This window comes from Dendrobium catenatum, unplaced genomic scaffold, assembly GCF_001605985.2.
Source record: "Dendrobium catenatum unplaced genomic scaffold, ASM160598v2 fragScaff_scaffold_853, whole genome shotgun sequence".
NCBI lineage: Eukaryota > Viridiplantae > Streptophyta > Magnoliopsida > Asparagales > Orchidaceae > Dendrobium > Dendrobium catenatum.
The window spans coordinates 264,944-291,112 of NW_021319315.1; the positions used below are offsets into that span (position 1 = coordinate 264,944).

Consider the following 26,169-nt stretch of genomic DNA (forward strand, 5'->3'; position numbering starts at 1 on the left):
AAGGTCTAGATGCTTTGAAACATGGGTTAGCGTAAAAAAATGATGCTTCTTGGGAGAAAAACTTACTTTTGCTGAATAGTTAGTCATTCTCATCTTTCTTTTCTCCAAGAGGTTGTTTCTTTCTTTCTTTCTTGTTTGTTGGTCTCCAAGAGGTTGTTTCTTTCTTTCTTTCTTTTTTGTTGGTCTTGTTATGCTAAGCATGAGGTTTGTTGTAAGTTGGAGTTGTCATTTATTAATGATGGAATCTCTTTGTGCCCTTATTTTTCTTTTGTTGCTTGGCTCGTGTTAGAATGATTGGTGTTTTTGTAGTCACTTAAATGAATAAGTTTATGAATCCCTGACATGCACTCTTATTGTTGGCGGTGTAGTTTACTTATGGATTACATATTACTTTCACTTTTTTTTGCATATTCACATTTTTTTTATTTTTTTTCTAAAATACATATTATTCCGTAAGTAAGAATTATCAAAGATTATATAACGCATATGAGGGCGCAATGATGTAAATGGGCAATGTAAGTTTTGATGTTACTATAGTTCATTTCATTTTATTGGTTTTTCTATATGCTAGTGTAAATATGCTTATGATGATCCTTATAAAAAATAAGTCATGCTTGTATTGGTTCAATTCCTTGCGTTGGTTTAGATGCTTGTTCCTTAATTTAATTGTGGTTCTCTATGGTTTTCTATTTGAGCCTTTAATTTGATTATTGTTGATTGGGGCTTGGCATCTAGCTAGGCTTTAAAGTTATGTTCTTTGTTGTGACTTTTGGGGACAATGATCCTATTGTTGGGCAGTGACATGAAGTGTTATGTTTTCATGATTTTGCTCCTAGTTGTGTTGTTGTCACGTTTTTGGTTTCCAATAGTTTGATTTCTGGTTTTGTTTGTTGGTTATAGATATCGTAGTGTGAGATGATTCTTTACCAGTTATTTGTTATTTATTGTTTGGTCGTTAGTTACTATTTTGGGCCTTTGTTGTTGTTGGGGCTTTGGTTGTTGTGTGAGTGAGTATTCTATAACATTTTGCAGTGATCAATATTTAAAATTGTGCAATACTAGAGGCTCCTTAATGCAATTATGCTAAAAAATGCCTCGAGTCATCCTTATGAGGTGTGCCTCAAGACATGACTTGCCTCTTTGGCGTGAGACATATGCTTCATGTGTTTAATTTTTTTTATTAAATATAAAATATTTACCCTATTCTAATTGTTGAACGCACACTTTCGAGAGTCAACTTTAGAAACCGTTACCTCACAAAAGCATGCATATTCCGTCTGGTGCAAGCCGTGCCTTCAAGCAACCGAAGTACCCCCCCGCTGACATCTGCAAGCCCGTGCGAGCCAAGCGCTGCGACCACCTCCTTCTCTTCCGTTAACCAAGTTTATTTGTTCTCCATGTATTCTTCCAATTTAAAAAATTTTCATGATTTTTTTTATTTGAATTACTTAAATTTAATTAAATGGATGAGTTTGGTAGTTTAATTTTTTCAAAGTTGTATTGCTCTCAAGCTTGAATCAATTGTTCAATTCTAGGGTTTCGTGGAGAATGATTAGAAGCAAGGAAAACTTCACGTCGGGTCATAGGAAAGATTCGTTCTGGAAACCTAAAATACAAGTTGATGTGGGAGACAATGGAAAAACTTATGTATATTTAAAATGCAATTATTGTGATAAGGTGGGGTAACAATAATGAAGGAACACCTATCCGGCTCTCATAAGAATGTGGCACTATGTGCTACATTGTCAGAAACAGTTAAGGAAGAAATCAGATTATACTTGACTAATTCAATGATGCCGAAGCATCTAGCACAACGACATTTTGATTGGTAGTTGATATTGGCTCGCATTATGGGAGCAAGTGTTGTGGTCGGGATTCATTATCCTCATTGCCACCCATGTCTAGTAGAGGTGCTATGCCATGGATCATTATAGAAAATGATAGACAGGGTGATAGACCTTTTGTTTCGTAGAAGTTATCCCTGGAGATTGCTAGGAAAACACACACATGTCTATGTATGAATATAGGCTGATTCTCTTATAAGAGTGCTATCCCATTTAATGTTGCAACCTCCACCTCCTATTATAACAAAATCCGTTCCATTGGTGCTTATTGGCGAAGCTTGAAATCCCCATTAATGTATGATTTGATAATATGGGTTTTGAAGGACCCGACCAACTCTAAAAAAATCATTGAAGAAATTAAGAGGGCATGAAGCCATACTGATGTTACTATCATGTTTGAGGATAGTCAGATATAAGAAACATAATTTTTATTAATATGCTAATAAATAATCATATGACAATTTTCTTAAAGTTTATTGTGTCATCTGACCAAGTAAAGGATATTGAGTATCTTTTTTAATTATTTGACATTGTTGAAGAGATAGGGGAGCACTTAGTGGTTCAAGTAGTGATAAAGAATACCAGTGCTTATAGGGAGGCAAATACAAAATTAATGAGAAGAGGAGGCACTTATATTGGATACTATGTGCCACACATTATATAGATTTGATTCTTGAGAAATTTGGAGAGTTGACACAACATGAGAATGTACTAAGTTAAAATATCAACAAATTTATATATAATCATTCTTAAGTTTTGACATTGATGAGAAAGTTCTCAAACGTACAAATCATAAGGTGTGGTTCAACATGATTTGTCACAACTTATCTGACATTGTAGAGTATGTTCGAGGCAAAATAATCTTTAGATGCTATGTTTACTTTGACCAAGTGGTTGAGTTGTGCTTGGGCAAAAAAAGCTGAGAGAAAAGAGGTTAAGAAAATTATTCTGAATGATAGATTCTGAGAGACTGAGAGAGTGCACTATATGCTACGACAAAAACTAGGCCACTGATGCAATTATTGAGGATGATTGATGGTGAGAAGGTATATATACTGTAAGATGGAGCAAAAGAGCATATTTCCCACAATTTAGAAGGAGAAGAGGATAACTATAAGGAAATATTGATATTACTGATGAAAAGTGGGGGATATAATTTCATCGTTATTTACATGTTGTAGGCTACTATCCGAGTCCACAATATTAATGTGCATATATATATATATATATATATATAATTCAAGTAAAGAATGAGAAAAGAAAATGATATAAATTATAACTAAAAGCATAAATGAATAAATGAGAATAAATGAAAAAGGAAAAATGATATGCATGCAAATTACATGAGTCACCCCCGTATGATACTGGACGAGGAAATAATGTACCCATGCACATTAAATAGAAATGGAAATGGTTGTACCTTTATTGGTACATTTAGAAGGTGCTCATGTACTAAATGAATTAGAAAAGGAATAAATGTTGAAATATATGTGAAAGGTACGAAGAAATGTGTGAATGAAATGGAAAATGATATAAAAAATATATGTATTTAAATATACATATATCAAATGTTATATATGTTTTAATCTTGTATAAGAAATGAGAAAGAGATCATGCATTGTATTTTTATATATGTTTAAGTATTATATATAGAAAGATTACTCACTGAATTTACTTTGTAAGTTCAACCTATTCAACTAAACTTTCAGCTAAGTCTCCAGAGAAATAGAAATGACTAAAAGAGAAGAGGAATACATATGCAGAAGAAGGCGTACAAATGCAAGTAGGTAATTTATGATTTATGCAAATGTTAAGTATTTGTGAAAAATTTTATTAGTGGCTCTTCAGTGATTGTGAAATGTTAGAATTTATTATTATAAGTAAGAATAGTAATTGCCTTAACCGTCCGATCGTCAGTTTCCGCCTCATTAGTTTGAGTATCCGTGCCGAGTCGTGACACATTGTGTCATTGAGTCTTATCTAGATTTGTTATAGTTAAGACCACCTTTATGTATTTGAGAATTTTTATAATGTATAATGAGGATTTTATGTTTGTGTTAGTGTCAAAATTAGATATGAATTATTTTGTAATGATGGGTCACATGTTTGGTTGGGTTATGGGTTGTTGTTATTAGATGTTTGCCACCTCCACATGCAAGGTTGTCTGGAAAAAATAATGTGTTTGGATTAGATTTTTTATTTCTTTTCAACAACAACAACAATAACATCAAGCCTTTATCCCACTACGTGGGGTTGGCTACATGAATCCTTTTCCTCCATTGTGTTATATTAAAAGTCAAATTTTTCGTTTAAATATAATAAAGAAAGGTCATTCATAATATTTTCTAACCAAGTCTTTTTAGGTCTGCATCTACCTTTCTTAACATAAGTCAAATCTAATACCTCTACTCTCCTAATCGGGTCATCGGAATGCCGCCGTTTTATGTGACCAAACCATCTAAGGCGACTCTCTTTAATCTTATCTTCTACTGGAGCTACTCCAATCTTATCACATATATGCTCATTTCATATCCAATCTTTAAGGGTAAAGCCACTCATCCACCTGAGCATCCTCATCTCTGCCACACTTAACTTAGTATTATGCTTCTCTTTTAATGGCCAACATTTGGCACCATAAAGCATTGCAGGCCTCACCACCATCTTATAGAATTTTCCCTTAAGTTTGAGGGGTACTTTTCTATCACACAACATGCCCGATGCATTCCTCCACTTCAACCATCCAACTTGAATTCTGCTGATAATATCACCCTCTATTTCACCATCACTCTAAACAATAGATTCAAGATATCTAAATGTGTACTCTTATTAATGACTTGATCACCCAAAGTCACAATCCCCATACTAGGTCTATTACTACTAAAATTATACTCAATTTATTTTGTTTTAGATCTACTCAAGCGAAAACCTTTAGACTCTAAGGTTGACTTCCATAATTCAAGTTTACCTTCAAGTCCCTCTATAGTCTTATCAACAAGAAGAATATCATCAACAAAAAGCATGCACCAAGGTACATCCTCTTGCAAATGTCTAGTGAGAACATCCAAGTTTTATAGTATGACATATTAACTTAATTTCTCTATAATTCATACAACCTTGTGCAACACCTTTATCTTAAAAATAGGAATTAACACACTCATTCTCCACTCATCTGGGATCTTTTTAGCCTTCAAAATAGTATTAAAAAATTTAGTAATCCAAGAAATTCCTTCATCTCCTAAGCATTTCCACACCTCTATTGGAATATCATCAGGTCCAATTGCTTTTTCACCCTTTATTTTCTTTAAAGCCTCTCTAACTTCGATTTTACTAATATACAAATAAAAATAGAAATCTTTATTGTTATTTAGGGTGCTAAAGTCACTACAGTTAATTTTATTTTCACAATCTTCATTAAAAAATTTAGCAAAATACTCATCTACCTTTGTTGAATATCATCTTCTAAGAAAAGTATTTTTTGATCTTCATCCTTAATGCACTTCACTTGAACTAAATCCTTGCTATTCCTATCTCTTTGTTTGGCTAATTTATACATATATCTTTCTCCCTCCTTAGTATCTAATCTATTGTATAAATCACTAAAAGCTTAGGTCTTTGCATCGCATATTGCTTTCTTAGATTCCTTATGAGCCTCTTTATATCTTTCCCAATTATCAAAATTTTTAGAATTAAACTAATTTTTATAATAAATTTTATTATTTTTAATCTTTTTTTGCACATTTGGATTCTACCACCAATTATTTTTATTATTATGAGCTTTTCCCATTGATACTCCAAGCACATCTTTTGCAATATTCTTAATATCACTAGTCACTTTTTCTCACAAAATATTAGTATCCTCATTCGCACACAAAATCTTAAGATCTAAAATCTTACTTACAAAAATATTTTTGTTAATATTCTTTAAATGCCCCAATCTAATCCTAGAATATCGTTTTACTTTATTTTTTATTTTCTGTCCTTTTATCTTAAAGTCCAAAACTAATAATCGATGTTGGGTACATAAATTTTCACTATGAATAACTTTACAATCTTTGCAATTTAAACGATCTAATTTTCTTATAGGAAAATAGTGAATTTGAGTTGTACTATATCCATTTTTATAAGTGATGAGATGCTCCTTCTTTTTCTTAAAAAAATATTAACAATTCAAAATTATAAGCTAAACAAAAATCTAATATGATCTTGCCACATTCATTTGTCGTTTCAAACCCATGACCACCATGAATGCTTTTAAAATCATCTACCTCTCTACCAACATGTCCATTTAAATCTCCTCTAATAAAAACTCTTTTTTCAAGATGTATCTTTTGTATTAATTCTTCTAAGTCATTCCAAAAATTTAATTCAGAACTCATACCCAAACCTACTTGAGGACCATAAGCACTTATAATATTAACAATCTTAGCATCAACAATAATCTTTAAAACTATAATTCTATATCCAATCCTATTAATTTTTATAACATTATCTTTCAAATTCTTATCTATAATAACACCTACACCATTTCTAGTACGACTCTTTCCCGAATACCAAAGTTTAAATCCTAAACTATCAATTTCTTTAGCCTTCTCTCCAACCCATTTAGTTTCCTGAATGCACAAAATATTTAATTTCTTATGAATCATAATATCTATTAATTTCATTAATTTTCCTGTAAGGAAACCTATATTCCAAGTTTCTATCCTAATTTTAATTTCATATTTTTTAGTATCATGGACTAGCTTCTTTGCCCACATTCGTCCTTGATGTGGGAACCCTTGCCTATTTAACACTGCACCGGGGCGCCGGTGCAGCAGCCCTTGCACACTTATCACTGTATTCAGGCCATACAGCGCGTCGCTTCCAGGAACGCCCTAGCATTAACACAATTTCTTAAAGGATTCATGTCATTAATATTCGACAAGTTTTACGCTGGCTGTCAACTACCTAACGCAACCTTCCACTTTTCTCATCTGGGACTTGGGACTTGACAACGGCAGTGTTAGATTTTCAATTTCTTTTGTGGTAAACAAAAAAACAGTCAGTAAAATATAATGTGTTTGGAAGATAACTTTTTTCATTACTATTTCAAACTTTTGCCTTTAAAAACTATTTTTAGAAACACATTTTTGAAACTGTGGCTGAGAAAGAAGCTTTTAAAAACAAAAATAAAAAAGCTTAAATTGTACAAAACAAAGCCTATTCCACCATCATTTAGAGAAAAGAACCAAAATGATCTCTTGACTCTTTATGAAGGACTAAAATAATCCTCAACTATAATAAATGACTATTTTGATCTCTCAAGTTTTTGAAAAGCAATCAAAATAGTGTCATGGTGGGATTATTTTGATTCCTCTTTAAAGAGTTGAGGAATCAAAATGGTCCTTTAATATAGTTGGGGATTATTTTGGTCTTTCATAAACAGTCAATGAACCATTTTGGTCCTCTTCTTCCTCCATTTAAGAAACCTTAGGGGCTTCCATTGCCATTTAAAGCAAAACCTAGAATCCCCTCCCTTGAACCCCGCTCCTTTCCCTCTCCTTTTCATTTAAGTTTTGTGATTGCTTGTATTTGCTTTCTAAGCCTATAAATAATAGTTTATTTCGTAATTTGAAAGCATGTTAAATGAAAGAAAGTAATTGTGCTCTGCTCGTGCTTTTGTTTTTCACATAGCAAGGTGAAGGATTTCCTTGTGTTTGGAGAGTCAAAATCATGACAGTTCTGTTGGTGAAGTTGATTTCCAGTTTATAAGTACCTACTTTCTGCTTCCCCTGCCCTATTCATCACGTACTTGTTTTAGTCTTATAAAAAAGTATTAGCTTGCTAAACTTGTATATTTGATAAATTTGGTCAGATGCTTGTACTTTAGTAATTATCTTTCTCCAAAATTTTGCTTGTTTGCTAAATTCTCCTATGATTTATGACGAACGAATCTTAAACTTTCATCTCTTTTTAATAAATTATAATTTCCTGAGTGTTTTTGTCATGAGATAAGTACGTCTAAATTTACGTGGATTCCTATTTGGTTAAGGTAGTTTAGTTCTTTTTATTCTGCATCATAAAATATGCAAAAGTTGAATTTTTCCATGTTGTCAGTGAAAGTTTGTATGATAGAATAGAGTCAAGCTAAACAAATTGTAATCACCAAAATGCAACTGTTAGAAAGAAAAGTTGTTTCCTATTGCAATGGCAAGTTCAGTTCGTAAGGGAAAATGCTTCTACAAATGTCCCTATGAACTCTGCTCTGACCTTTACTTTCCCCACTCATTGTCTCCTACTCTTAAACGCCACTCCCTCCCAACCCCCACGGCAATTCCCTCACCCAAATTCAGCCTAAAAGGTATAAGAGATTGGTGAATAAACAAAAAGTGTGATACAAAAGAAGGTTGTTGGTTCATTGTAACTTTCTAGAAAGTGGAAATATGGGATTTTAAAGTCAACTGTGTTTTTGGTTACGTAGGACTTGCTTTGGCTGTTTCTTTTATTTCATTTGTGATGAAAAATGGAACAGCTTTCTACTCTCCCATACCGAAAAAAAGGAAAAGAAGAACATTTTGTGCATGCAATCCTAGTTTGATCATGGCGTACCTAGGATGGCATACACATTGCATGTTTGCTGAGGAAAACCTTCTCCATGTATGGCTTAAATTTAAATATATTGAATTGCGTTTCCTACCTTCATTTTCTATTATTTTGAAACTTAAATCAGTGTCATCTAACCAATTTAGTAAGATCCATTTTAGGAGTCTACTTGTATATACTGGGTTTAAATACATAGATCGTTCTTCAGCTTACTCATAAATCTGAAAAAGTTTGTCTGGAAAATTGGCAAATTAGTCGATGTACTGAAAATTTTAATTCTTGAAATGGGTTAATAATCTGTCACTTGCTGAAAGCATTAGTTGCATATGAAAGAAACCTTTTCTTCTCTTGATTAATTTGCTGTCAATAATTGTCCAGAATTGCTGAAAATATATTTTAAGAGTAAGAGGAAACTACCTGAGCAATTGCAGAAGGCAGAGTTGAATACATTCCAGCTGCTCTTTCTCGATATAGTACAGTTCTTTCTGTTCCCACAACAGGCTGCACTATACTGGCATTTGCGAAGCCTAAAAATAATGCTGACCCATACATGATTCCTAGAACGTTGAAGATATCTTGTTCCTTTGTCCTGTTATTTAATGCTCAGGACTATGAGAAAATAACATCACAAATATAGTGATGTATAACAAATTTGTGAACTCACATTTTTGAGCCTATCTGCCAAAAGACTACACCAAAAAGTAATGAAGTTGTGACAGTGGTAGCGAAACGCACAATATTGTGTTCTGGATTTTTCCAATATGATCTATTTTGTTTCCACAAGCATGCTAAACACTGTACTTTGAAGCTCAATCGACAAGTTGTGAGGAAATGTGGTTCCTCAAGATTTGGTCGCCTTTTACTCAAATCCTCAACCATCTCCATGTTGTCTCTGATATATTGATTTATCATCAAATTAATTAAGCAGGAGATTTGCTATTGTTTTAAATCTTTAGTTGTTGAGGATTCTTTTGTCATCGACTTACCTGTATAGAGAAGAGTTACGGTAGATGCCTGCATAGTCTATGCGTTGATTATATTCAATGATTGTTGATGTGATATCTAACATCCATGTTGCTGGATTTTGATCTTTTCTGATCTTGGCTACTCCTGGGATGGCCTGCCTCAGAATGAGCGTTAACTAATCACGTTTAATCATATGCAATAACAAAGAAAAAGATGAATTTTACCTCGAAGTAGTTGATCATTGTCTGAGAAAATGGACCAAGGGGTCCACTGTATATAAGCTGCCCACCGCTTTTCATTAGCAGTAACTGCATGATGAAATTTATGATATAAAATAGTGTTTTGCTTCAACCATCCTCCAGACATTTATCTCGTATTCGGGAAGTTCAAAGAATTCTCAATCTTCTTTTGAGAGTTTAGTTAATAAATTGTGAACACTGCACAAAGTTTAGTTTAATAGCTAGAAATAGTTTTTTTTTTCATCATGGCATTCTTAAATATAAGAAAATAGGAGTTGGCAAGGCTGATTTAAACCTTTGTCCTGCTAGTTGAAGAAAATGTCAAAATGTACCTCTTCCAAAAAACTTCTTATAAATTTAACTATCGTCTTATATTTTTATCTGAACTCTTCCGTAGGATAAAGGAAACATTGTTTCAACTAATTTGAAAAAGCCAACAAACCAAGATAAATTATAAACTGGTAGTGTTTTGTCACCTACCAACGTATATTCCATTTTAATGGGAGGTGCCCTTTGTTTTGGCTGAATTTTTTTATCATGGAATTGATATAGCATAATAAAGGACAGAGACATTCTATCTAGTTGCAGAATTCATCGTTTATTTCTCGTAAAACTTCTCAAAAACTTTTTTTGTAAGAGATGAACATATTCTTATTGGAAATTTTTATGGATGGTGAATGTTCTGGTGATATTTCCAAGTTTTTAAACCTTCTTTTAAATTCATCTTATCATATTTACTAAGTCTTGTGTATGTATTTTGCTACTTTTGCCTAGAGATGATGATTTTCATGCATACCTCATCAAAAGCTTCAAATATTTCTATGCTTGGTTGGTGGATAGTGCAGACAACAGTTCGTCCAGTGTCTACTGTTTTTCTGACAGTCCTCATGACAATTGCTGCGGCCCGAGCATCCAAACCTGTTGTGGGCTCATCCATGAAAATAATGGAAGGACTGGCAACCAACTCCACCGCAATTGAAAGCCTTTTCCTCTGTTCAGCTGATAGACCATGGGCTCCAGGAAGGCCTACAATGGCTTTCTTCAGAGGCAGTAGTTCAACCAAGCACATGACTTCTTCCACAAACATCTAAGGAGAAGAAAACATGGCAGCTGGTTGAGCGTATTTGTTTCACTAGTACGTGATTAACAATTGATGTTCTTAGAAAGGTAGGATAAAGGAGAGTATGACGTCTTACATTTCTGTCATGCTGTTCAACATGAGAAGGTAGTCGCAGCCATGCAGACAAGTGTAGAGATTCATGAACTGTGAGAAATGGCGAGTGAATATCCGTCTGTTCACAGTAACCCGAGATCCGAGCAAATGCCTCTTGTTTTTTCGGGTAACCAGATATGCTAATATTTCCTTCAATGTATCCCCCAGTTTTTCTTCCGGCCAAAACATCTAGCAATGTTGTTTTCCCTGCACCTGTGATCCCCATTAGTGCTGTTAGAATGCCTGGCCTGAAAGCGCCACTGACGTCCCTTAGAAGTTGAAGCCTTTTGCCATTCCCATCTTTCTTCATTCCCTGATCATAACATATTAAATGCATTGCTTGAGACGCTTCTTTTGAGTATTTATTTAGATTGAAGGACAGATTTTTTGTTTAATGGTATTAAACTGGAAGGGGAAATTATCAGTTAGTAACTGATATGAAATCCTATTAATAGCCTATCTCTACCATCAGGTTTCCTGCCATTAATATGACACAAAGTTTGTTAGAACTTAAATCTTAGCTTGATTTTGAAGATAGTTCTACTACTAGGATATATATCAGTAACCCACTGAAATAAAATTTCTAAGTGTAGATTATTTACTTTTGGCATGTCTACATAATAGCTGATGTGTTGGAATACAAGGTTCAGTGGCTGAAAAGGCAAAGGAGTTGATACTCTTCCATCTCCTTGTTGTTCATTATCTTTCCCGTTAAGCTGCAGATCCGCAACTTCAGTACTAGCAGTAACTTTATGCTTGTACGGGTCTGTTGTTCAGAAGATTAATAGTTAGTTCATTTCTTGGATGACGTTTCTTCAAAATCCTTGTGATGCTTTTACATAATGTTGAGTGATTACTCACTGTTGCTATATTCCAAGGCAAAGATTGTAAGAATGTTAAAGATTAATGAGAAGCCAGCTAGTGCGCCTATAGAAATCCAATACCAGTGCCACTGCGTGAGAAGCCCTCTTGATCTGAGAAAAACCTCACCGATAGTTTCATTGCTGTTGTCATACATTTTCTGTCGAAAAAAGATAAAAATGAATGGAACCTGTTAGTGTTGCCTTGCCATTTTTAGGCTTTAGATAAGTTTGAGTTTCAATGATCAACATATCGTAGATCATTTTTCACAAGAATTCTGTTATTCTTGGCAAACATCTAGAGAGTAGTTTTACCTTGTTCCACCTTTCATCTAAAAATTCATTTAGTGCTACTGCATTCTGACCATATGTTAGAGGAGATGACCAATAACCCCACTTCAGCCATGGTTGGATGTCATCTAGTTACAGCAGTGTTAGAAAAGAAACCAGCATATCAATTTTATGTCTTACTGGATTATGTGTACGCAAGCTCAATTGTATCTTGAAAAATCATAATCATCTGACCTCTGGATAACACAAATCCTGCCAGGATGTAAATTGAAATAAGTGCTGCAGTGCCTAGTGTGTTAGCCATCATCTGCGTTTTCCCAATAGCAGCAATCAAACGAAAAAGGCCCATTGACATTTGGTGCACGGAGAGAAAGGCCAGGTACTGTTGAAAAAACCTGCCAAAACCAAAGATGGGATCCATATGTATAGGCTCTTGTTAGTTTGCGGCAATAATGGCTACTGTAGTGGCTACATGTTCAAATATTATACCTGGTTGCAGAAGGGGCATAACCAATGACAAAATATGTTAGGGAAGTCCATATGCCTGTTTCAATCAATGTCAATGGAATGCTTAGTATATATATTGAAAAAAGAAGAGCCCATCCTGGCAAAAGCATGAGCTCCCTCTGCTTGTAGAAGACAGGTAATCTCTTTACTATCATTGCCAGCTCAGTCATTCCATTGAAGTTCACTATCACTACGCCAGTAAAGATAGCTCCTATGAATTTATTTCCACCTGCAATTGAGTGATGGTCCATATTTGTTCGAAGAAAAAGTGTCATGGTCACCAAAGCCAATATCATTATCTGTATGCTCTTGAATATATGCACTGGGGAGTTCATTTTCAATAGTAACACTTCCCTAGAGAAGCATGCTTTAAATACCTTCCAGTTTGAGATTCTGTAGTTTTCACTGGTTGCAATTGTTCTCACGCTCTTGGTGTAGCCTCCGATTATATGCTGTTTATCTTCAAGGTGCTGATCCAGATAATAGCAACAAAAGGATTCTGCAAATTTTTCAACCGAAACATACTGGTATTCCCTTTGGTTATCTTTCCAATACTGTTCTTGATCCATTTTTGAGGTCACCTGCATGAAGGTTCATAAAAATTATTTTCATAAGTGTTAGTTCAATTAATTAAGTTTTTTGTTGTCAATTTTAGTTGATTTGAGCTTTTCAAGAAACTATTATTGTGCATGTGAATATTTGAACTGGGATGTTCATCAAATGGTCTCCTTGAAACTTCAAGTTTCGTTTCTCAGAGTAAGTTGATGAGTCTTTTCTTATGATAATTTGGCATTTGATATAACAGGTGGAAGCTATTTTCTATAAGCATATGCTTGAAACTATGATTTTCTTGACAACTGTTGTGGCATTTAGATTATTTGTATCGAACCAGTTGAAGTCTGTTGTATGGATCAGGCTTTGGGCTTAAAGAAAGGCTAGATCATAATCTTATCTTGAATTGTCACTAACAATGAGAACGCATGAGATTTAAATGGAGCATCAACTCTTCTAGTGAAGAATTACTGTGAGTTCTCAGACACCCTTAAAATTTATCAAGCAACAAATAACTCGAATATGGAAACTCAAGTAAAATGGATGGAAATAAATCTTTGAGGAAAATGCATATATTATGACCCTTTAGTCTGTCGCTCTGTCTACCTTCTAGTGCATGGAAATTGCTTATTTAAAATTTTGTGAGTGCATCTGGTTTGGGAACTTGGTTAATCTACACTTACGTGTCATAAATGCACTTTTGGCAAGTGATAATAATTACTTAAGGACAACACGTATTTTTGTGAGGAAACCTTAAGCTGGCATTGATATGGGTTGAGCTTTCAAATGATGGATCATTGGAAGAAATCAAAGGAGAATCTAAGTGGGGGAAGTGGGGAGGGAAAAGAGAAAATTTTCACATAGCCCACCAGCTCCACACGCCGTTCCTTATATCCATTGTATAAGTTACTTCAAGAACTGTATTTCTGTGCAGTGAGAAATGTTAAAAAATGGAAAAGGAGATTGAGGTCAGCAGTTAAAAGAACATAATTGGAACCTGTTTCTAAAACGAAACAACCGAATCCTACTATTATTAGATCTTGGTAGTCATTTAGAAGAAGGTAGCATAGACAACACACTCATATGGTTTGAAGGCCCAAGGCAGAATGGAGTCATGGGAATTATGGTTTTCGTTCTATTAATCTTCTTTTTTTTTTTCTTTCTCTTGGTCGTATCATTAATGCCTACATTTAGTGTGGTAAGATTTGGCTGACTGAGTCCGTCTACTAATCAAACTGTCAAACCACGTCTAAGAAGGGAAAACTAAATCTGAATTTGTCAAATAAATTCTTGTTAAGGTTATCAATAAGATGCTATTTTATTAATCTCAGAAGGTTAATATATGTTTCTGGTTTTAGGTACTGTTAACAGTAAATAAAGTACCATTTTTAGTACATACTTAAAATCATTGTAACAGAAGCCTTGGATATTCTCATCGATTTTAGTAAAATTGGTTGTTTATACAGTTTATGGAATACCTCTTGAAGGAAGTCAGCAATGTTCTTTCTATCGGGACATTTAAATCCCATGTACTCAAAAAACTCAAGTATATTCTCTCGACGACCTTGATAAACAATTTGCCCCTTGCATAGTAGAATTATGTCATCAAATAGCTCAAACGTCTCAGCTGATGGCTGGATTAAGGAAATAACCATGGTGGTATCCATTATATGTGCTATTTGCCTGAGAAACTTCACAATCATGTAGGTGGTGGAGCTATCCAGACCAGTTGATATGTCATCCATGAAGAAACTTCTCGCAAGACTGATTAGCATTTCTCCTGCAAAATTTCACATATTTCGCTTAAGCAAAATGAGGTGAGATGGTTCCTGTCGTGAAACCTACAAAAGCTTGGTTTAAATTTTTTTCTTAATTCAAGCAAGATGTTTTTTCTTTGTTTATTTTCTTTGCATGAGCTGCTTCTATCTCTTACAAACTTTAACTATGGATCATAATATGATAAGCTAGTTTGAATGTTAAGTTTAGCACGCAGTGCCTTTGCATGATCAAATTTTTTCTTATGCTCAGGGCTAGAAAGTACTGGTATCATTATATTGTCTAAGTTGTATGAATGTTCTAGTTGTGCTACAATTTTAGCCTACTGAGATTAGAAGACAAGAATGTTCTTATTAGTTCTAGTTATCAATTTGCAGTAAAAGATTGAGTGAGATAAGAGATACTTACCGATGGTAACTCGTTTCTTCTGTCCTCCTGAAATGCCTCTTCTCATTTCATCTCCTACAATAATATTGGCACAGTCCTCTAAGCCAAGCAGCTGGTGATAGGAAAAATAGTAAAGTTCCATGTAAGACCAGATATTCCAAATTACTACAGTCAAATTGTGTTTGATAGTTTTCCCCACTTTCCTTATTTAACTAAACAATTTAGTCTTTTATGATCTTTAATGATTTTTTTATTTAACTAAACAATACAAATTACTTGTTACTTTTTTCAAAACTTTTTGGCTATGTGAGTGCTCGGTAGTTAGAATAAGAATAAGGAGCTGAAACCTTCAAAATGTAATTTGTAGTCAAGTTGCTTCCTTCTCCACAGGAGGTAGCCTGAACAATAGTAGCATAATTGTCAAACAGTCTAAACTCTGAGCAGTTAAATTGATCGAGTTACCACCTCAAGAAGTTCATCTATCTCTGGGGCTAATTTATTGGTTGATGCCCTTTCTGTCCCTGGTACGCCACTCAAAATCTCTGGATAAATGCAATATTTTAATCAGGTTGGGACTGTGAGAGCTTAGTACATAGAATGATTCTGTAAATGATGTCAATTTTAGTTATCATGTAGAGAAATAAAACTTCTGCAAAGAATGATTTCTATAAATGATGCAAATTTTAGTTACCACGTATAGAGATGAAACTTCAGATGAAACTTAAGGTAGCTGATCTATGTTATATTCAAGCTTTTCCTTGAGCATATCTTGAATAGATTATTTTACAGATTTTCGTACTGAATGTGCCATATATGTTAGAGGTACTTTGTTGTGTAAAAGTAATAAAGACTAATCTGGAGTCTGGACAGATCTTTATGAATATTCTCTTTTATGCTTTAGTACCTTTATTGCAACCTTTTTTGTGGTGTATCACTCTATACGAAATAGAAGGGAAAATTATCAAAATGGTTCTTTAATTTTTTATGGACCAAAATAATTTCCAATTATATTAAAGGACCATTTAGGTCCCTTAAATCCTTAAAAAAGATCTAAAATAGGTTTCTCTTTTAAAGAATTGAGGGAACAAAATGGTCATTTAATATAGTTGGGGACCATTTTGGTCTTTCATAAAGAGTCAAGGGATCATTTTAATCATTTTCTCCAAAATAAAATAAATGACTTCTTTTAAATAATGTAGTAGCAACTCTTTAAGTAACCATACTCCTTAGTTGTCAATGCTATGTCAAACAAGAAGACTGCAAAATAAATTTACAAATTTTCCAAGCACTTATAGCTTTTGGAAACTGACACCTAAGAACATTGTTAAATGATCCCTAACTTTTAGATTACCTCGTGTCTTTTCTCGTCCAGCTAGACCTTTCAAATAACCATTTATGTACACCTTCCATTTGCTCGTTATACCAGCTTAAGAGAATTTGAACTATCCTGCATGGTACAAATTGTACTAGCTAATGCTATGCAAACTGCTACACAAAATAAAAAACACACTTATTTCAGATGTTTGCGCACAGACATGCACCTTAACACTTTCTCATGTTTCGTAATAACTATTTTAAATTAATAAATTAGAGTTTTAAGAAGTTGATCTTCTTAGAAAAGATAAATGAACAGATTTATTAAGTATACTATTGATTAATTCAAATAAGTGAAGAAGTGGCTTTGAAGAAAATGCATGAAGTCAAAATTTTGGGTTGAGATGAAATAACCATTGAGATTTGGGTACTATAGGAGAGAGTTAACATTTCTTTTGATGAAATTTCGAAGATTTTAAGGAATTGAAATGAGTGGAGAAGAATTCTTTTTAATACTATTTTACAAGGATATGAAGATTTGCATGAATTTGATAATTTTAAAGGATTGAAGCTCATGGATCATACTATGAATTAATGAAACATTGCAATGAAAATAAAGATTTTTTTTTATCATCGTATTAGTAAAATTGAAGTTAGAAATGCTTTAAAGAAAATGAAGTGTGGAAAAGCAGTTGGAATTGATGATATTCAATAGATGTGTGAAAATGCTTAGGAGATGAAACCAAAAATTGAAGTTAGAAAGGCTTACTAAACTTTTTAATATTATTTTGAAGACTAAAAAGAGGCCCGATAAGTGGAGGAGTGTGTTGGTTCCTTTTTTTAAGAATAAAATTGATGCACAAGAGTTTGCAAATTATAGAAGAATTAAGTTAATGCGTCGTTCATTAAAATTATGGGAGAGAGTAATTGAGTAAATGTTGCGATGTGATACTAAGATTTCTCAAATCAGTTTGGATTCATGCTGGGTAAGTCTACCGTGGAAGCTATACATTTGCTGAGAGGTTTAATGGTGAAGTATAGAGAGAGTAAGTGGGTATGCATATGATATTTATTGATTTAGATAAAGCATATGATAAAGTTTCAAGAGAAGTGTTATGGAGAGTTATAGAAAAAAAGAAGAAGTTAATAGTGCTTATATTCAATTCATTAAGGATATGTATGCAAGAGCAGTTACTTGTGTTCAAACACAAGGTTGTTTGACCAAGTATTTTTCTATTTCAAGTGGACTACATCAAGGATCAGTTTTAAGCTCATTGTTTTTGCTCTAGTCATGGATGTTCTTATTAGACATTTCCAGGAGGATGTGCCCTGATGTATGCTTTTTGCTGATGATATTCTTCTTGCTGATAAGACTAGAGAGGGAGTAGAAGGAAAACTTGAATAATGGAGGTCAACCATAGAGTCTAAAGGTTTTCATTTGAGTATATCTAAAACTAAATACATGGAGTGTAATATATTTAATGGTGAGATTGTGACTTTGGGTGATCAAGTCATTAAAAAGAGTTATCATTTTAAATATCTCAGGTCTTTTGTTAAAAGCGGTTGTGAAATAGATATGGATATTACTAGTAGAATTCAAGTTGAATGGTTAAAGTGGAGGAATGCACCGGGCTTGTTGTGTGATAGAAAAGTGCCCTAAAACTTTAGGGAAAATTTTATAAGATGGTGGTAAGACCTGCAATGCTTTATGTTACAGAATGTGGGTCATTAAAAGAGAAGCATAAAATAAAGTTAAGTGTTACAGAAATGAGGACGCTTAGGTGGATGAGTACCTTTACACTTAGAGATAGAATGCAAAATGTGTATATACGTGAAAAGGTTAGAGTAGCTCCAGTGGCTGATAAGATTAGAGAGAGTTGCTTTAGGTGGTTTAGTCACATAAAGCACCAGTCTTCTGAGTATCTTGTTAGGAGAGTAGATGTATTGGATCTGATCTATATTAAGAAAGGTAGTGGTAGACCCAAAAAAACTTGGTTAGAAAGCATTAGAAATGATTTTTGTTTATTAGATTTAAATGACAATTTGACTCTTAATAGGACACACTAAAGAGAAAATGATTCATGTAGCTTACCTTATATAGTGGGATAAAAATTTGATGATTATGATGATATTGTTGTTAGAAGATCTATGATTAAGATGATTTATGAAGGAATAAATGAAGTTTAGACTCTCTCTCTCTCTCTCTCTCTTTATATATATATATATATATATATATCACATGAATTGAATTGGTGGGCATTAATGATGAAATGTGCATATGATAAAATATTGATCATATCAGTAGTTGTAGAGTGACTAATTATTTTTTGTATCACTGTGAAATTACATTAGGTTTAACGTTAACTTAGTATCCTATACCTTTTCTATAGATGCTTACAAAAGATATTCATAGTGGTCAACTTTGTAAATGTAATTTGCAGAGTGACTAGTTATTTTTGTATCATAGTTGAATTACATTAAGGGTTAACATTCACTTAGGATCTTTCTATACCTTTTCTATAGATGCATACAAAAGATATTCATGGTGGGTCAACTTTTTAAATGTAATTTTGTATCACAGCGGAATTACATTAAGGGTCAACGTTAACTTAGTATCTTTCTCTTTTTTATAGATCCTTACAAAAGATTTTCATAGTGGCTCAACTTTGTCAATGTAAAAGATATTCATAGATGCTTTTGGAGTGTGAGTAAAGAAGATAAAACTTTAGAAAAATTGTGAAACTTTATTATGTTATCTCATTTTCTTAGAAGATAAAGGGCTTAGGATTAGTGATCATAATTGGAGTATAATATTATATCCAACTATGAAAATATTAATTCTCAGTAAAAATAGCTTGATTATCAAGTAACACCTAAATGTGAGATTTTAATTACATTGTATATGTTATCAAAATATAGGGACATAGATGTGGAAAAAATTTTGAGAGTTGATGCTGAGTGATTATAATGAAGATACTTTAGATTCGAAGGTGATCAATATTTTCATTGAGATTTAAAGGTAGCTTTTACAATTTTCTATTAGACTAGTCACTAGCAACGTTATATGAGTTTGAGTGTTGTGAAATATGAATTTCATAGGCATTTTGACAAAACTGATAATATTCAGATGGATGTATGCTAAAATTAGAATGAATAAATAAAAAAAATGATTTTATTAAAGATATGGTGGGAGTAAAACATGTTGAAGCAAAAATAAAAATAATCGAAGATGGACTAAGGTGGTTAGAGTATTGATAATGGAAGATAGGAGTGCACCGGTTAGATGAGTAGATAGAATTAATGTTAAAACATTAAGGAGAAAACCTGGTAAACTAAACATTGCTTGGAATTGTGTAAAAAATTTGCAAAAGATATAAGTAACACCTCATACACATTCAAAATTATTAAATGGAAATAGAGGCTCATAATTATATTATTTACTTAATAATGTATATTTGTGTTTGACGTTAATTTTCTGGATACTTAATTGGATTGTGTGTCATCCTGATAATTTTCCTTCCGGAATAAAGTTATTTTTTTATCTCAAAGTACAATCTAACACTGTTGTTATTATTTCCTAATTTTGGAAAGAGATCTAGCTCTGGGAACTCCTGGATCATTTGATGGTCCATCTATCATGCATAATACGATTTAAGAAGTGAAGTGGATGTGAAAAAATAATAATGGGCTTTTAGACTGTCCATTTGGACAGATTTTTTTGTGTGCGACTAACTGCATTGTTTAGCTTTGATGATTGACTTTAATCATTACAATTTTCTTGTTTGTTTCTTTTTTCATAAACATTAGTTTCTATAATAAGTTTGATATCTAACCAAATTATTGTAAATATAAAAAATTTTATTTGAATTGTGAATTTCATGATCATGTAGCTGGCCCTACAGTGGGATAAAAAATTTTGTTTGACTTGTTGTTATTGTTGTAGTAGTGAATACATGATCAATGAGTTTAAAAATTTTAGTTTATATCTTCATAGCTAGAATCAAATGGAATGAGAAACAAGCATGCATTTGAGTAGCCTAATTCTCTCTCTTTCTCTCCCTCCCTTTGTTCTCTCTCCATTATATAACCTATGTTAAAATGTTGCTATGTATATGTATGACTGTATGTGTGCTCTAATTGCGTGTATCTTTTTTTGTATATGCATGTTGATATACCAATCTGCATGTCTGTGTGTACGTGTACTTGTTTAGTGTGGGTGCCTTATATATATGTAGGTGTCTTTTTTTACATGTCTATGTTTCTATGCTCAAATATGCCAAAATGTAAGAATTGGCTGTATGCTAGGGTTGGCCAAAAAAGAAAAGAAAAGAAAAAAAAAAGACAGCAAAAAAACTGACGAAAATCAGAACAATTGATCCTTCTGTATGGTTTGATATGGGTTAGTAGTTTTCCATAAATCGATAGAAAAACCAAATAAAATCAAACTGAACTGAAGTATATTTTTAAATGAAGTATCATGATTCATTAGTAAAAAAATAGTGTCTTAAATTTATAACCTAGAAAATCTGTTTTCTAACATCAATATGTGTTAAATTGAACCAAACATAATTGAAAAGACCACCCTAAACCGAATCAAACTAATCCAAACCATTGTTTTTTTACTTGAATTAAAAAAATTCCAATATTTTTTTACTTATAAAAAGAAAATGATCAAATGTCATGAAAAGGATGTCAAGGTGAAGATTGGCATCGTCTAGAAATTTAAAATGCCTCTATCAAGAGGCTTTTGTTTTTTGAAATTGTGAAGGGTTATGTCAGAACATGCTTTTTCTTATGTGGACATGATTGCTGAATTCAAGTCCATGTATGATTGCTTCAATCATTTTCTTGAAACTCAAGATTGAGTTTGGTGAAGTCAAGGAGAATGATAGATAACTAGGGTTTCTTGACAATAATTTAGCATTTCCTTATTGATTTGGGGAAACTACTGCAACATACCACCATTCAGATTGAGTTTGGTTTCAGGATCAAATCTTCGACTCAAAGCTATTGTGCAAAAGCTATGAAACAAATCAATTTATTGTGCTCTATATGAATAAGACAAACATTTAATAATCATTATTTGCTTATTTGATATTTTTCCACATCTTTTGTAAGGGAATAAATGATTTAAATTTTCTTTTCTTTGTTTTTTTCCTTTTGTATGTAAGCAAGAAAACATCAGATTACAAGTCAAATCAACACCGATTCTTAAAACTTTTAAAATTAAGACTTGATCAATTCACTCACCAAATGCTTTATTAGTTCCGAACATGTGGCTGGAGAAATTTAATGTATCACGCACAGTCATCTCTGCATGGTGAAGATCATGCTGGCTAACGTACATGCATAGCTGTTCTGAGGTAGAAGGTTTAAGCTCTTGTTCATTGAATGTAACCTTTCCACTGATCTATTTCCATTCCATGAACATGTTTTTGGGAGTTAGAAAAAGAAGGGACAACTGAATTAGTAAAACTACAACAGAAGAGTTAAAGTTAGATATTATGTGCGAAAAATCAGTCCAATATTTGATGATTTGACTTCAAACATTATCAAAATTATAATTATGCATGAAATTGAAGATCTCTATGTTGCATCTAGTGTTCCTTGGATTTAAAATATCATTATGAAAGGTCTGATCAAGGAACATCAAGATGAGCATAAATGGATATTCTTCCTAAAGTGGTGAAAATTACTTGAAGGACAAAAAAAAAATCACGTGCTCACAAAAAATTGTAAACGATGCCTAAGTTTGATCATTGTCATCAACTTCAATAATCTTATCCAAACTATTGGGATTAGCTTTATTAATCCAAAAAATTCACCTCCTTTTGGGGATGGTCTAAGTGCTTAAACCATACGAATGAAATGATGCACAAGTGTATGATTACATGAATGAGTATGTTGAAATCAAAAAAATTATTCGCATCATGAAATGAAGAACAAGATACCTTCCAGGATGCAAAATTCTATTGAATTACTTGTCAAATGACAGTTTCTGATTGTCCAATATCTAAAGAAAGTTAACTCTTTTAGATTTGAAACCTAATTTATGAAACAAGCAAGAACTACCTCTTTTAGCATTAAAAAATACTTTAATGGTTTTGTCAATAGATGCATAGATGGAAACTGTGCTAGAAAAGAGCTCAGGGGTACATGTCTCTTACTTTGAATGCCGGATCTAATTTTTTTGACAAGGCCCGCAAGAAAGTTGATTTTCCTGAACCTGGTGGTCCGAGGATTAGTGTCATCCTGCCAAATGAGTTAAAGCTTACATGTAAATATTTCGTCAAGTCTGTTAAGAACTAGAAATGATCTACTATTCATCTTACGAAACTTCTCTTTTAAATAGTTCTGGAATGCTGCTCATTTGCCAAAAGTTTATTCTAATTTTTCTTCTTAGCAGGGTTATGAAGTTTTTGTGGCGTTTGGATTTGGTAACAAGATATCTGTTCTTTGATGTGTTTCTTGAATACGTTTTCTTTTTTTCTTTCTCAACTTTTGCGCTGCTAGTATTTAGTTAGTAGCTTATATTTTTTGTTAAATTAGGACTTTTAATTTGCATGTATAGTTTCTATATATATATATATATATATATATATGCTCTAGCCAGAACAAATGGACAGTTTCTACAATGGAAAAATCTTTCAGGGATAATCAAGCAATATGATGAAGTTTCTCCTTTTCATAAAACCTTTTTAAAATTAATATTAATAATATTATTTTTATTTTATATAGCATTATAAGGTCTCCCAGTCTTTCCGTGTACACTAATAAATTAAATTCTGGAGCATAGCAGGGCACAGGGAATTGGAGTGAGGGAAAAGCTCAAGTTAGTTTAGTGTATAAAGTGTATCTACCGAACAATTTTTTGGTAATTGGTACCCCCTTTCCGGCATACTTCACTGCATAGAAATTAAATGAACGGTTTTTATAGTATTGGACATTGCTTAAACATAATAACACTATAAAGTATTGCTTGCAAAATTGCCTGCATCAACAAAAAATTACGAAGAAGGAAAAAGAATGGCATGGAGGGACAGGAGAAATAGATAGTTTCCTAATTCCTATTACTTATTTATGAGTGATTGAAGGATAGGAAGTGGGATTAGGAAGAGGGGATTAAGTTAGGGGCTATTTGGTTGGCACTTAAGACTAGCTTAATTATACCCAACCCCTAAATGATTTTTTTAGAAACCATCTTATGCTTTCTTGACTTAAGCTAAACTGTTTATGGGTTAGCTTAAACGCATGGTAAGTTAATTCCACCGAGCTAGTTTTATCTATGGATGTTGTTACCCTTGTTAGTTCAAAAGATCAGCATGCTATACATATTGCTTTCATTCCCATATATGTTACTCTATATTAGACTTGCTTGTTACACTGGGCTTTATAGCTCGCTGGATATTACTATATGATTATTATTTCAGGTAAAAGGAAAGAGTAGGTTGGGCCAAAGTGAGGCGATTAAGTTTTATCATTCATTTTAGTGTTCTTGTTATACAATTTTAATGTAATAAGAACCAGCATGTTTATGATGCCTATTAAAGAGAATTGGTAAGTGTTAATTATATATAATGTTGATTAGAAGCTTTTTAATTCATTATAAATGAATTTACTTACATATTTTTCTTCATAAATACCAGTGGATGAGATGTTTCGATGAACTTTTTAATAATGATTGTGAGAATGATTGACTTTAGTGACCTTAGCTCCCTAAATGAAAATAAAGATTTTTATTTTTATTGTTGTATTAGTAAACCCGATGATAAAGAAAATAAAGTGTGGAAAAGCAATAGGCTCGATGATATTACAATAGAAGTGTAAAAATGCTCAGGAGATCATAGAATTTCTTGGTTTAATAAACTCTTTAATATTATTTTGAAGACTAAAAAGATGTCAGATGGGTAGAGAAAGAGTGTGTTGATTCTTATTTTTAAGAATAAAGATGATGCACAAAAGTTTACAAATTTGGAGGAATTAAGCTTGTGTCATAATTAAAATTATGGGAGAGTATAATTAAGCATAGATTATGATGTGATACTAATGTTTCTAAAAAATCAGTTTGGTTCTATGGAAGCTATACAATTGTTGAGAGTTTTGATGGAGAAGTACAAAGAGAGTAAGAAGGATCTACTTATGATATTTATTAATTTAGTGAAAGCATATGATAAAGTTCCTAGAGAAGTGCTCTTGAGAGTTTTAGAAAAGAAAATAGTTAATAATGCTTATATTCATATCATTAAGGATATGTATACAAGAGCTGTTACTAGTGTTCAAACACAAGGTGGTTTGATCAAGTAATTTTCTATTTCAAGTGGACTAAATCAAGGATAAGCTTTAAGCCCATATCTTTTTGCTTTAGTCATTGATATTCTTATTAGACATTTGCAGGAGGATGTGCCTTGGTGTACTTTGCTGATGATATTCTTCTTGCTGATAAAACTAGAGAGGGAGTTTCATTTGAGGGGATAATAGTAATAGATCTAATAGTGAGATTGTGATATTGGGTGATCTAGTTATTAAAAAGCGTGCATGTTCTAGATATGTTGGATATATTGTTCAAAGCGATGGTGAAATAGATGGAGATATTTTGGATCAATTGTTCGAAGGAAAATTTTATAAGATGGTGGTGAGACCTGTAATGTTTTATGACGCAAAATGTTGGCCATTAAAAAAGAAGCATAAAATTAAGTGTTGTAGAGATGAGTACGCTCAGGTGGATGAGTGGCTTTACACTTATAGATAACATACGAAACAAGTATATGTGTGAAAAGGTTGGAGTACTCTAGTGGCAGATAAGATTAGAGAGAGTCGTCTTAGATGGTTTAGTCACTTAAAACATCGGCCTCCCGATGACCCTGTTAGGAGAATTACTGTAATAAATCCGCAATATGTTTAGAAAGATAGAGGCAAACTTAAAAAGACTTGATTATAAAGTATTGCATTTTTTTTTTTAGATTAGATTTAAATGAAAACTTGACTCTTAATAGGACACAATGGAGAAAAAATGATTTATGTAGCTGACTCATATAGTGAGATAAAGGGTTGTTGTTGTTATATTCTTTTGCATAAATAGTTGTGATTGATCTATTTGATAATTATGAAAAGGATTTTATGTTTTGTGTTTGTCTAGACTGACATTTTCTACCCATTCAGCTTTATTTGGTAAAAGATGAGGTGAGCATTGGAGGGACATGTATGGTTGAGTTGCCCACCTCTGCCATGCCTCGTGCTTGAATGAGAGGGGTCAAAATGGAGTATGATAGTACTACATCTTGAACAAAATGATAATCAACTTCAATGTGTTTTATCCTTTCATGAAAAAATAGGATTGCTGACAATGTAGATATCAACTCAATTATCATAGTTTGGAGCCATAAGTTGAATAATTTTAATATCAATTTCCTCAAAGAAGGTTTTAAGCAACATCATCTCATATTTGTAGTTATGCCATGACTTTATTCTTGATCTCGCCACTACTGTTTATTTCTTTTTCTTCCATGTGACCAGATTACGTCCCAACAAAAGGTACAATATTCATACATGAATTGTCTATCATCAACAAATCCAAACATATAATCGCTTTCAGAGAAAGGTTCAATATTAAGATGTTTATACTACTATATAGAATTCCT

The 26,169-nt window shown here is 32.8% G+C and overlaps 1 protein-coding gene and 1 long non-coding RNA gene across 7 annotated transcripts in view; one reads left to right on the forward strand and one right to left on the reverse strand.

Moving 5' to 3' along the window:
* Window positions 1-26,169, forward strand: part of LOC110106104 — a 39,110-nt gene that overhangs the window by 7,982 nt on the left and 4,959 nt on the right. For 2 of the 3 annotated variants that reach the window (XR_003701522.1, XR_003701523.1), the window contains exons 2-3: window positions 14,521-14,600; window positions 14,762-14,871. This is a non-coding gene — a long non-coding RNA (uncharacterized LOC110106104). Of the gene's footprint in view, window positions 1-12,890; window positions 13,030-14,520; window positions 14,601-14,761; window positions 14,872-26,169 lie in introns of those variants that run through there. The other variant, XR_002304198.2, reaches the window with a different exon arrangement.
* Window positions 1-26,169, reverse strand: part of LOC110106102 (ABC transporter G family member 45) — a 40,300-nt gene that overhangs the window by 4,357 nt on the left and 9,774 nt on the right. For 2 of the 4 annotated variants that reach the window (XM_020835858.2, XM_020835859.2), the window contains exons 4-20: window positions 22,699-22,783; window positions 21,782-21,941; window positions 15,683-15,759; window positions 15,565-15,615; window positions 15,239-15,329; window positions 14,533-14,834; window positions 12,485-13,083; window positions 12,230-12,390; window positions 12,020-12,123; window positions 11,706-11,865; window positions 11,447-11,610; window positions 10,828-11,157; window positions 10,428-10,718; window positions 9,617-9,700; window positions 9,413-9,546; window positions 9,091-9,318; window positions 8,844-9,015 (exon numbers count right to left, since the gene is read on the reverse strand). In XM_020835858.2, the coding sequence (XP_020691517.1) occupies window positions 8,844-9,015; window positions 9,091-9,318; window positions 9,413-9,546; window positions 9,617-9,700; window positions 10,428-10,718; window positions 10,828-11,157; window positions 11,447-11,610; window positions 11,706-11,865; window positions 12,020-12,123; window positions 12,230-12,390; window positions 12,485-13,083; window positions 14,533-14,834; window positions 15,239-15,329; window positions 15,565-15,615; window positions 15,683-15,759; window positions 21,782-21,941; window positions 22,699-22,783 (3,193 nt within the window). Of the gene's footprint in view, window positions 1-8,843; window positions 9,016-9,090; window positions 9,319-9,412; window positions 9,547-9,616; window positions 9,701-10,427; window positions 10,719-10,827; window positions 11,158-11,446; window positions 11,611-11,705; window positions 11,866-12,019; window positions 12,124-12,229; window positions 12,391-12,484; window positions 13,084-14,532; window positions 14,835-15,238; window positions 15,330-15,564; window positions 15,616-15,682; window positions 15,760-16,568; window positions 16,588-21,781; window positions 21,942-22,698; window positions 22,784-26,169 lie in introns of those variants that run through there. The other 2 variants (XM_020835860.2, XR_003701521.1) reach the window with 2 other exon arrangements.